We start from the raw sequence: 13,257 nt of genomic DNA, 5'->3' as shown, positions 1-13,257 counted from the left end.
TCTCACCACAAGTACAAGGGTCACAGCAGCTCCTTGTAAGCTGCCAGATGGCACTTGGACCTTCCTTTCTCCATCACCCAAGCCAACATGATTGCACTAACTGATCTTCCTCAGATCAGTAATTCTCTAGTTATGCATGTGTGCTCTCAGTACTTCTTTATGGCCAGAGCTGACATGAATGTGCTTCCTTTACTGAGTGATCAGTGGGCAATTTTCTGACCAGTCAGTCACAAACTGCACCAGGCAGCCTTCTAAATTAATTTGGCACATCAGTGAATTATCAGCTAGTGCAAATACACTTTTAACTACTCAACAAGTTGTAAGCAACAAGTTATTAAGAAGGAAATATATAGGTTTTCAACTTTCCCATCCAACAACACCAGTAGACAGATAGTTAACTGTTCCAATTGCTCAAAAAATAAGGTGAACAGATGCCACTTCCAAATGTTGTGTAGACTCTGAACTTTGGAAACTTTTAAAAGAAGTGCATTTCTGCTCAGGTCACTAGGATCAAATCAAGCAACTATTGCTTTCACCCATCATCAGTGACCCAGAATTCATTTACGATTTACTAAAATTAGATTATTTTGCTTCCTTTCTTATTATCAACCCCTAACCTGCCACCTTCTGCTCAAGATATTCCTCTTTGTACTCCTCAGTTCTCTGAATCAAGGCAGATTTTTTTATAATGCATTTTGTACTCAGATTCCAAGGCCTAAGACTGAAACATGAAAGTGGCCACCATTTTCAGGCTCCCCCTGCAACAGCTGTGCAAGCAGGGCTGAGATCTTTCCCCAGATGCAACTTGAGTAACAGAACCCGAGTACAAAAACATTGACTACGAAGCGGCCCTAAGTTGTTGCCCCATCAGCCCAGAACCTAGCCACCCTGCCTGGTGATTCTTGCTCAGCCCATTTGGATCAGGAGTGTCAGACATGGCCTCACTGTTTTCTTGGGTTCTTTCTTCCTTTTCTTATCTGAGTTATTCAGGCTTGGTTGTTCTCTGCTTCTGTATGAAGGGCCTCGGCTCAACTCCCTTTCGCTGTATGGCGGCAGAGTGTCTTCCCCTTCCTCTTGCTGTGGAGGTTGTTGTTGTTGCTGCTGCTGCTGCTGCTGCTGCCCTGGTTTGTAAGTGGATGGTGGCGACCAAGCATAGTATGTCCCTCCTCTCTGGCTGGATTGCGAGCTAAACTTTGAAGGTGTCCCGCCATGATCACCACCTTCATCATAGCTTCGTGATTTCCTCTCAAGGGCACTGGTAAGGTAGGAGTGGTCATACTTCTGACTCCCTCCCGGTGTCCGACACACTAGCCTAGGCAAGTGTTTCTCTTCGTGGGCACGTCTCCTGGGTGGGCTATACGTCCAGCCCCGATCCGAATCTGTCAACGGCTCACGGTTTCCTGCCCTGTGCTTGCCATAATACTCATCGGATGAGTTTTCTGGGTGTTGCACTGCACCTCCACGTGGTCCTCTGGATCCTGTCCGCTCAAAGCGCCGGGGCTCCTGAGGGCCTTCTGTCCGACAGACGTGCTGACTGTAGGACTCAGCGAAGGCTGCAAGTTCATCCATGGAAACAGCCGGCACTCCCATGGAGAAACTCTTCCTTGAGAGCATTTCTGACTTGCATCTCTGCTGGCTGAAAGAGACGGGAAATGGTTCGTGTTTTTTGTTTCAAATCAGTAAGCCAGTCTTGTAACTGGACTTGCCTGCTCGCCTAGGGTGAGCAAGCAATAAACCCCAAGCAAAGCACCTGAATGACATATGCCAGCAGCCTAATATCCTTCTCCCTAGCAAAGGACACACACACACACACACACACACACACACACACACATGTATATATATAGAATTGCTATCCCACCCTTTCTCCCAAAGGAGCTTAGGAGAACAAACAACGGAGTAGCAAAAAGAATACAATGAAAATAAAGTAAAACCTATTTAAAACATTTAAGAACAATGAAGACTATTTTAAAGCATGTAAAAACAGTCATATAACCTCACAACAACTAATAATTCCAAGGTTGTTGCGAATAGGATCTTTCACCTGTCAGGTGTTTGGGTGAACAGCATTTTCAAAAATTCCTCTTCAATGTTTATAATGAGGGAGTGGGGAAAGAGAGAGAAACTTCACCAGGGAGGGCCTTCCCTGGTTTGTTTTAATTCATGCTGGGAGAAAATTGGGATAGATAGAAAGAAAGAAAGAAAGAAAATAAATAAATAAATAAATAAAGGAATTTCCACAAATGGGAAACCACTACTAAGAAGGCCCTGCTGTGGGTCAGCACCAACAAGGCAACATCCAGCGGCAACAGCATCAACCAGGGCTCCCTGCTGATTGAAGGACATTTTCAATCACCTTTTATATTAATCTCTTCTCTGGACGTAAACACACCCGGGTCCTCCAACCTTTATTCACAGGAATTTTTCTCAAAGCCCCTCACCATCTTGGTCACTTTTAACTCTTACTCTTTTCATTGTCATTCAAGCACCTACTCCTAAAAAATTTGGACCGCAATAATTAGAAAGAAAAAGGAGGGAAATCAGGAAAGCAAAAGGCATTCTCCCTCCCTTCCTTTTCTCCCCTTCTCCCAGGAGCTGCACTCACCTGAGCCTCAGGCTGCCCCTCTCTGCCCTATAATCAGAGCATGTCTGTGGCCTGGATGTGCCACCTCCACTGATGACTCCTGCCCAGTATTCTGCATCACCATCCATGTCTCCTGAAGGGGGAAGCGGCTTCCTGCGCACCTGGCGGTAAGATTGGCGGAAGTTGGCATCTTCCTCATGCAAGGAGCTGAGCTCTGAGATTGTGTTATTGTCTGGGATGAAAGAAGGCACAGAAATGCTGGAAACCATGGAGATGATAAAAATAACTCAGAAGACATTGGGAAAAATAGCAATCTAACACTCATGGATTGTTGGAGAGCCTTCACATACCGGAACAGAATTAATTCCTCAAGAAACACTAGATGTTGTATAGAATATCTAAATACTGTATAACAGATCCATCCTTTCTGGATGGATGATTACCTGTAGAATTTTTTCTTTTATGAAAATAAACATTGTGTGTATGTGAGAGAGAGAACTATAAAAATGGTGAAGGGGCTATTGGGTTGTTGGTTTTATTTTTATTATGTATTTGTGTGGTTTTATATTTTGATTTTATTCTGTGAACCGCCCTGAGACCCCCAGGTATAGGCCTGTATATAAATTCAATAAATAAAATAATAATAATAATAATAATAATAATAGTGGTGGAGTAAGACTTGTCCCTGTTAAACCAACCTTATCAGAAATGTGGATTTAGTTATCAAAAGCTATGCTAAAACTGTTTTTCCTTTACCCTTTTTTAATTAAAAAATATAAACCAATAAAAAAAATCAAAGCAGTGCACATACAATAATTATCAATGCTACACAGATAAAATCTGCAATTTAAAAAAATGAGGATACATGACTAAATTATATTTCATTTCTGGGTAGGTTTGCTGAAATAAAGGCACTAAAAAGCTGTAATCTAAAACAGTATAGTGAGGGCATCTGCCTAATAGGCGGGCAGTTCCAAAGCATAAGTGCTGCCACAGAACAAGACAGACTACAGAACAAACATTAAATGGCACTTGTAAAAGCACCAATTCAGGAAAACATGAGAAAAAAGTGGATCCAAAGAAGGCAAAAAGGGAAAGGGAAAGGGAAAGGACCCCTGGATGGTTAAGTCCAGTCAAAGGCGACTATGGGGTTATGGAGCAAATCTCGCTTTTCAGGCCAAGGGAGCCAGTGTTTGTGTACAGACCAGCAGGACTAAACTGCTACTGGCACATGGAGGACCGTGACACGAGCAACGCCATTTACCTTCTCGCCGCAGCAGTACCTATTTATCTACTCGCACTAGCGTGCTTTCGAACTGCTAGATTGGCAGAAGCTGGTATACAGCAATGGGAGCTCACCCCGTCACACGGATTCGAACTGCCGACCTTCCAATCAGCAAGCCCAAGAGGCTCAGTGGCTTAGACCACAGTGCCACCTGCTCCCTTACAGATCCAAAGAACCACAAGGCTACCTCTATGTGTCAGTGAGAGATATAGTACTGTCTCTCACCATCAACAGTAAGAAAGTAAGAAGGTCTTGGAAAAGCATTTCTAACTTGGCGTGAGGGTCTGCTGCTCAAAAGGAATAATGTACAGGGAATCAACAGGACATGTTCCAGCCCCTGAGTGCAGCCAAGTAGTTTTTTTGGATTCTTAAAACAAAACCAATGTAAACATTGTATTGCTCATAAAGATTTCCATATGCATTTTTTCACAGGTACTCCTCCATAGCAATAAAACATAGGAGAAGCACCCTACTGTGTGTCAGAATTATATGCATTCTGTCTCACTCTTTCTGGAGTGGGAGATAGACCGGCTCTGTGTGATTCACCAAACTTAGCTTTTTAAAATGACACGCTCTTTCCCTCCCATCACCCCCATTGCCTAACCCACTGCACATACTGACATCTGGATCCTAGGCATCCCAATCTGGAGGAAACCTTTTTATAGTATTTCTTGTGGGTGGAAATGGCAGCATGTTCAGTGATGACTGCTTGAGTACAGCATGTAATTTTTTAGTTTTTTCCCTCAAAGCTGTGATTAAAGTCATTCCTTGAGTCTGTCAAGTGATTGAGGCCGCTTGTGTATCTCTGACAGCCAGGACCAAGTGGCACTAATGGGCTGAATCTATTGAATGTGTATGCTAAAAATAGAGGGCAGCATTTTTATCGGTTGGTTTTTTAAAAAAAAAACAACTGTATTAGACGTATCTGAATGGACTTGATGAGTCAGTGACTTGGACCACCTCAGTGTGTAGCAATTTATTTCCTGCCGTCTTTTGCTAGAAATGATGGATGTGTACAGACATACATAATGTGGGAGTGAGCCCTATGTGGAAATGCACTCACTGTGTTTTTCTCTCCCGGACTGAACTCAGAAGAAACCATTTCTGTGTCTTTACAGCAGAAGGCAATTGTTCACCCTGCTGGTTGGTGGAAACTGATGGCATTACTAACTCACATTCCACCCCTTTCCTGAAGCACTTTTTTCCAATATTTTAAAAACTGTTTCCAACTTAAAAAAAAATGGCAGGGAGGGAGATGAATGTGCATGTGGTGCAATTAAGAAAGGTGGATGCCTTGTTGAAGAAACATGTTACTTTGCATCCTGTCAGTAGCCCAGTCTTCTGCATTAACATTCCATTCTATTTTGAATGAAACATTGTTGGGTTTTACTAGAAATAGCTGAACAAGTTCCATCTCTTACATCTCTCTCGCATCCTCCTCGATGGGTCAAACTGAGCCAATTCTTTCTCGACATAGTACAGCACCTTCATAGAATCTCTCTCTTTGTCAGCCTGGATTCGGTAGCCTTTCCGCACTATTGGAGAAGTAGTAAATAACTGGTCAGTATGAATTCTTTCCAAAAAATAACTTTCAAGTCCTCCTAAACTAAGAATCAAATCAGAATGCCTAACTAGTTCCTGATTGCAGGGGAGAACAGAATCTTATGTGTTCGTTAACTCAAAAGCCATAGGGAAATTCACGAACAATTACACACTTCCAAACCCTGAAGATTTCAGTGGAAAAGTCAACACATTCTTCTCTGGCACTGAAATAAGTGGACCTTTAAAATATGGAAATATAAAGTGTGGGATCATGCCTAATTTGAATAACAGCAGTGAATGCCAGTTTCCTCAAACATTGTGTTTATTGCCTCTTCCCAACAAGACTGTCTATGATGTGGTGCTTCTTCCAATATGAATGTCTCTTTATTATTACGATAAACTTTATTCATCTTATCCATTAATGAAAGTGACTTTTTAACTGCTAGTGACCTTGGTGGAAATTAGAGTGGCATTATACAGTCATCATCTCTTGTAGTCCCAGAGGTTATTTTGGCCTTTGGATATCTATTTGGGTAGCTTGCATAATTTCTGTAATTGACAGGGAAATTAGTCATCCTCCCCCCCCCCCAATTGCAGCTGTGTAGTAGGAAAACTTTATACCCTATTTTGTGGAATGTAGATATTAATATCAGAGTGAGTTTAGATCTGTTGACTGATCCCAAACAATTAAGGAAGACACTCCTAAAATAAAAAAATGAGCTTAATGGGACTTACTCCCAAGTAAGTGCAACATATTTGCAGCCTTAAAGAAATGTCTAGTGTGGTCAGTAAAGTTCTTGTGAGTCATTCAGTCAGGATTTGATTCCATTAGCTATTCCATATAAATCAGAGATGATTATAGCAACCCATGCAACAGTATTTATAACAATTGCCCATGCCTGGTACCTGAGAAGTGAGAGGGTGGGAAGGATTTAGCCGTGCTTTATAATGTATGCAACCAATTTAAAGTAGTTTCAGAGAAGCAGACCCCACACCATGTCCAATAACAATGAAATGAAAAATGCAGTGGGTTGTTTGTTTGTTTTTCAAAGTATGTGTCGACTGAGCATCCTAGTGTGGTACAGCCATTTCTGTGCAGTGACATTTAAAGCACACACACACACACACACACAACTGTGGTCGAACATGATGGGTTGTTTATGATATTTTTCAGTTCAATATAATTCTGCTGTTGGTCAAATACTGATTTATCACTCCTGAATCTGCTCCAGATCTTTTTGTTAATAATGAAAGAATGTTTTAACAGTTCCCCTTAACTCATCCATTCTTATTTTGAGTGGAGGAGAGCAGAAATGCACAGATTATTTAAACCCTTTTTTCCAATGACTTTTCCAATGATCCCTCAAAAGGTCAGTACACTAGTACAAGGGCACATGAGCTTTATTGCCAGCATTTGGTCATCAATTGCTTTTTCAAGAATGTCATCTCAGTGCAGTGCTGCTTTTACCAATTAGATTCTTCCTTCCAAAATGCCACATGCCGTTTCAAAAGCTAGTAGTATAAGCATTTGATGCTAAAGTATTGCACAGGACTGTTGATAAAGAACACCTGCCATTTTCTTCGGCTGCCTATCACTGATAAGCAAAAAGGCATGTAGCGCTATCCTAAGCACGTTCCACTGTGTTCAATAGAACTTGCTCCTGACTAATGTCCATAGGATTGCACAAAGTTTTTCTCTCTCTCTTAATCATAGATCAGTACTGATTCAAGGCATGTGTGACATAACCGAAAGCACATGGAAATATGCACTGGGCATGCTGCCACCACACTGAACACTTGAAATGGGGCATGGTTTTCTTCTTAAAAATTCCAGGCAAAATATGTGGTGGGAAAATATATATAATACCATAAATTTTTGCTCATGAGTGGTAGAGATGAAGCAGAGGTGCAAAAAGGATTTGTGTTTTTACTTTGCATGATTGTGCAAACTCGCACATTTCTTAATTTTGATCTACAACTGTCCATCAAAAAACATACAAAGAAGTTTGTACCTTATTCTTCAGGAAAAGTCACCCTTTCCTAATCTCGAAACTTTCCTAGTTAGAATGAGGATATCCCTTGGTTTTGTTAATTTAATTCCATGTGAATACACTTGTATACATTTCCCTCCCATTCTGCTTCATTTGAGGGCCCTGCTGATATATTCTGACAAAGACCCAGAAAGCATCCAGATTACCACTTTGTCCTCCTGTGCTGGATTCACTTGCTGCCAAGGGAGGAAGGTGTGACTTCTCCATCAGGACAGCATGAGATGGGACTCCAGTTGCAGAGTGGACAGAGGGAATATAATAAGGCCCAGGGATTGATGTAACGGTTGAAGGGTATCCAGCCTTCGCAGCCTTTCCTGCTTCATACACTGGAAAAAAAGATAATAATTAAAAACGAAGCATTCACCCTGTAGTGCTTCCCATTTAACAGTTTGTAACTGCTCTTGATTTTAGCAACAGAAATTGCAGAAGCCAATTGATTCTTCCAAGGTCTTTTAAATGAGATGATACTGAACCCATTTTAAACAAACAAGCTCAGCAAGTGTCATCAGAAATGTTTTCATGTTTCAGAGATACTACGGTCTATATATCTTCAGCAGCAAAATCAGGTTCAGGTCATAACAAGACTTTCTATCAAGCATATTTCTGCAAAATAATCAGAGGATTTGTTTATTTTAAAAGGGGGTTAATTAAAAATAATTAAACCACTGAGTAAACAAATGCAGAACCTAAATGAAATTTGAGGGAAATTACCCAGAAGCCTAATTAGCAAAGAGCATTCACCATGTAAATAGATTCTGTTTAATTTATCTTATAGCGTCATAGCAGTTCACCTTTAATACTACTGGAAGCCTCAAGCATGTATTAAAAGCCTGCAACTAGTTGGCCAAAGATTCCAACTTATATCAGAATGGGATTTGGCTTCTCACAGCAGACACAGGTGTGCACTGAGCATTCATGTGACTGATATTTCTTTCCACACAGTCACCCTGATCCAGCAAGATCTGTGTGTGGAAGAAAGCTTCTGTGCATGCCACCAGATGGATTTAAGATGCACACCTGGCTGCTCATTTACATCTGCATTGCTATGGACATCCAGTCACCACTCAGCTGACTGGTCCATCTTTAGATTTATTTAACATATGTTCATTTGGCTTCTGCTGTTGACTGAAGTCACTCACAAACATCAAGGAGACATCAAAATTCATCAGTAATTATGCAGTCATGCTTTAAAAAAAACACCAACCCACCTTTTCAAAGTTAACAGTAAAAACAATGGGTTGATTCCATTGCTGGCTTTTGAAAATCCCCCTATCTACTGTATCTCTCCACATTATTTTCCTTCTGTTCAGAGGGTTCACCAACCCTCATGAGGTGTTTCCCAGAAGGAAGAAGCAGCTGCAGTAGAAGATAAGACCAAAATTGAGTGCCCCAGTTTGCACAGGTGTATTTGCTTACTACTGATGGAAAGCCACCATTGGATGCAAGAGACCCAAGGAAGCTGCCTTATACCGAGTTGGATCATTGGTCCATCTAGTTCAGTATTGTCTACACTAACTGACAGCAGCTCTATAGGATTTAAGAAAGGGTTCTTTCCCAGTCCTACTTGGGTGTGCCAGTTTGAACCTGGGACATTTTGCATGAAAAGCAGGTGCTCTACTATAGAGCCCAACCCTATACAGATACATACTCCTCTCATCCAAACCAGTGAAAGCCTGAACAAATAGATAGGCCTTCATGGATTTTTCAAAAGGCTAGCAGGAAGGAATACTGATAATCCTCTTTCCAAGGGGCTGTTCAAAGGGTGTTTTAAAGCCTCATAAGAACTAGCTGCTCAACTCCACCCAGAGCCCACAAGTTGAACATATCTGCGGCTGGATTAGAGCCAATCTATTTTGCAGTCACCCCATGGATGATTGACATCCATATGAAACTCTGCTCTGTGAAAGGTCAACCAATACACGTTTGGCTTCTCAGTTCCCAAGGCAATTCGTCAGCCTGATTTTAATGAGCAACAATACTTTAGGGCTGACAGCTGGATCCTTCAGTTCTGTGAGAAGCACAGGAGGAGAAATATCATTTTAGCAATGAATATGGCAAGGAAGATGGTGTATCTACATGAAAAAGTGCTTCACAATTTCGTCCACATTGTGAACAAGTCACTCACGTGCCCGTGGACAGCAGCAGGTATCTGGGCAGCAGGGGCAGCGGACGTAGCAACAGCAGCTATGAGGACAGCACTGGCACCAGCAGATCCCAACCAGGAGGAAGAAGAGGAAGACCCCCAGGATCACCAAGCCCACAAACACCCACTCTAGAAAGAGAGAGACACAAATGTGTCAAAATGTTAGGACCGTTAGCCAGTTAAGACTAGATTAATTCAGTGTGTGTGTGTGTTTACAAAAACCTCGGAATGCATGTCTTTGGGGAATACTAAAGGACATGTAAATCAATTGAATTTGATAAATGAAAACATCTATTAATGCTTAGAAGGAAAGGCCACCTTCAATATTTTCCACTCCATACAGGCAACCCCCTATTTATGCACGTTCAATAAGTACGCAACCACGCACATACGCATCATACAGAATCTGGAAATGACCCGAAAACGTCACGAAAACATCACCAAAAGTGCAGAATGGGGCGGGCGCCCAGCCCCTTCATAAAAAACTGCCTCGGCCCCTAGGAGTCGGCACCTATGCTATGATCTATAGATTGCTTCCATTATACCTAATGTTTACCTAGAGACCCAAATAAAGCTATAATTAGAATCATAGAATCATAGAATCATAGAGTTGGAAGAGACCACAAGGGCCATCGAGTCCAACCCCCTGCCAAGCAGGAAACACCATCAGAGCACTCCTGACATATGGTTGTCAAGCCTCTGCTTAAAGACCTCCAAAGAAGGAGACTCCACCACACTCCTTGGCAGCAAATTCCACTGTCGAACAGCTCTTACTGTCAGGAAGTTCTTCCTAATGTTTAGGTGGAATCTTCTTTCTTGTAGTTTGCATCCATTGCTCCGTGTCCGCTTCTCTGGAGCAGCAGAAAACAACCTTTCTCCCTCCTCAATCTTTATCCAAAGATTGAACTGCCCCAAGAAAAGAAAAGTGCTTTTGCCCATCTCTCATAGCAAAAGCCAAAAAAGCAATGGGTAGGCACAGACAGCAATTGACTAAGTGGTAAATGGCGGTGATTTTAAGAAAATAGCAGCTCCTCCATATAGCATTGTACAGTTGTATTGTGTTCAGTTGTATGTGCAAGTTAGGATTTTCCCAGTAATAGCAGTCTCCAGCTACACCAACATAGGGATACACACAACAGCTTTATATAAACAACACTGGAGTATCCATTGCAGCAGTAGATTGAATAATACCCTAAATCTATCAACCCTCAAATTCTACCCTCAATCAACCCTCAAATTCTACCAAACCGCCTATCCATGTATGTCTGGGTAGCTTTAGCTGTAGGACGCTGCTGAACAAAAAACTTAATTACTTACCAAAGCTGCTTCTAGACTGTCACTAATTTGCGGGTAGAATGCAACATAGCAGCTAATACAGAATGTGGCAGCTAGACTGGTGACTGGGAGTGGCCGCCGAGACCACGTAACACCTGTCTTGAAAGACCTACACTGGTTCCCAGTACGCTTCTGAGCACAATTCCAAGTGTTGGTGCTGACCTTTAAAGCCCTAAACAGCCTCGGTCCAGTAAACCTGAAGGAGCGTCTCCATCCCCATCATTCTACCCGGACACTGAGGTCCAGCACCGAGGGCCTTCTGGTGGTTCCCACACTGCGAGAAGCAAAGCTACAGGGAACCAGGCAGAGGGCCTTCTCGGTAGTGGCACCCATCCTGTGGAACGCCCTCCCACCAGATGTCAAAGAGAAAAACAACTACCCAGACTTTTAGAAGACATCTGAAGGCAGCCCTGTTTAGGGAAGCTTTTAATAGACTATTGTATTTTAATACAGTGGTACCTTGGGTTAAGTACTTAATTCGCTCCGGAGGTCCGTACTTAACCTGAAACTGTTCTTAACCAGAAGCACCACTTTAGCTAATGGGGCCTCCCGCTGCCGCTGCGCCGCCGGAGCATGATTTCTGTTCTCATCCTGAAGCAAAGTTCTTAACCTGAAGCCCTATTTCTGGGTTAGCGGAGTCTGTAACCTGAAGCGTATGTAACCTGAAGCGTATGTAACCTGAGGTACCACTGTATTCTGTTGAAAGCTGCCCAGAGTGGCTGGGGAAACCCAGCCAGATGGGCAGGGTATAAATAATAAATTATTATTATTATTATTATTGATGCAACATCATACAAACAAATCAGAAAGAATACTCAATAAACAGCAGGCATCATAGAATCTCCCTGCAAACTTTGTGAAAACAAATCTGGATGAATACTTGATGGAAAGGTTGATATGGAAGTGACCCAAGTGAATGGTCCCATGACTAACAACAAAGTCACCGTTGTCTTAGCATGCTCCATGTCACTTGCTAAAGCCCCGGTTGTTCTCCCCAATTGCTAGTTGCAAGCAGTTGCAAGCAGTTATGGAAAAGATGGGGAACCAAGGGCACATGCACAAGCAGATGAATGCACAAGATGCTGTGGTTGAATGGGAAGATAAAGTAGAAGAAGAATGGATAAAGTGTTAGATGACGGAGTACCTGGCATAATCTCCACAGCAAAACTGGGCAGGAGATCAGCAAGCAGCCCTGTCCTGCCTAGAAAAGACAGAGGAGGGGAAAGAAGGAGAGAGGTTAGTGCAGGAAAATCACTCCCTTGCCTCAGCATGAAGCCTGCTCTTATGTTATGATGAGGTCTCTATGCTAGAGATGGGGGAGACATTTGATTCAGTTTCACATTTAGAAGTGAATTCACACTTTCCAAAACAGTACAAGAACAAACCCACAGCCATCCTGCAAAATTCGCATTATTCCAAATTTTGCAATGGACTTTGCCAGCCAAGTAACGTGTAAATAAAAAGTACCTGCTGGAGTAAAGTGTGCATAAAAATGCATATAATAGTGAAAATAACATACAAAATTTATTCTGTTGGAGAAAACTACTACCAAAAAGGGTATATTAGGTGAGATTACGTACAAAAAATATTATTAAGAGAAATTCACGCTAAAATGCTGATGAATTTTCATGAGGACTTTCTTTTTTAAAAAAGAAATGTGACATGTAAATGTGGATAACTTAATTTAAGATTAGAAAAATGAGAAACTAGTATGATTCATGTGTGCTTTCTCCCCTTTCTTATTTCTCAGTGAACTGTACAGGAATGGATGCAGTTCCCTTTCCCCACATCTTTAAACTGATAGGGATTTAAAATAGGTAAAGGGTAGATATAGGAAATAGCTGCAGGAAGCACTGCTTCACTGGAGAAATAGTTAAGTATACATATAACATCGTTTAGCTTCATGCATACATATGTCTCTTAATGAAACAAGACAAAATAATAATTTTGGCCTAGACTTTCAGTATATATGACCTGTTCCTTTTGAGACTTTATTATAGGTAGCAGTCATAAATTCTGCATTGAGCCTGCATAGATTGCTTCCAGTTGACATGGAAACAACCTGGTTCAGCGGTGCTTTACAGAAAGGAAAGGCTTGACATTGTAAAACAGTACTGTCTGCGTACTCCACATCTGTGTTAATAGCAACTTGGGTCATTCCAACCTTGACTGCCTCTGGTACTTTTAGAGATGTCTGGTAAAAACCCAGAGATGCAGGGAGTTGGGGATAAGGTCTCTTAAAGAAAACTGATATCCCTAAAATTAGCATTGTAATCTGGATTTTTTGTTGCAGTTAAAGCACTGATAAGATCTCAGT

General features: G+C 41.8%; 1 protein-coding gene across 5 annotated transcripts in view; it reads right to left on the bottom strand.

Moving 5' to 3' along the window:
* ILDR2 (immunoglobulin like domain containing receptor 2) overlaps positions 1–13,257 on the bottom strand; it is a 36,520-nt gene that overhangs the window by 1,837 nt on the left and 21,426 nt on the right. For 2 of the 5 annotated variants that reach the window (XM_083439251.1, XM_083439253.1), the window contains 6 exons: positions 12,085–12,141; positions 9,588–9,734; positions 7,609–7,788; positions 5,291–5,404; positions 2,606–2,816; positions 893–1,636 (listed from right to left, as the gene is read on the bottom strand). In XM_083439251.1, the coding sequence (XP_083295377.1) occupies positions 907–1,636; positions 2,606–2,816; positions 5,291–5,404; positions 7,609–7,788; positions 9,588–9,734; positions 12,085–12,141 (1,439 nt within the window). In that variant the 3' untranslated portion in view covers positions 893–906. The remainder of the gene's footprint in view (positions 1–892; positions 1,637–2,605; positions 2,817–5,290; positions 5,405–7,608; positions 7,789–9,587; positions 9,735–12,084; positions 12,142–13,257) is intronic. The other 3 variants (XM_083439252.1, XM_083439254.1, XM_083439255.1) reach the window with 3 other exon arrangements.

The sequence above is a fragment of the Podarcis tiliguerta genome (assembly GCF_965153285.1).
Source record: "Podarcis tiliguerta genome assembly, chromosome: 4".
NCBI lineage: Eukaryota > Metazoa > Chordata > Lepidosauria > Squamata > Lacertidae > Podarcis > Podarcis tiliguerta.
Note: the sequence above shows the minus strand (reverse complement) of the source record. Positions and strands in the feature narration are given on the sequence as shown.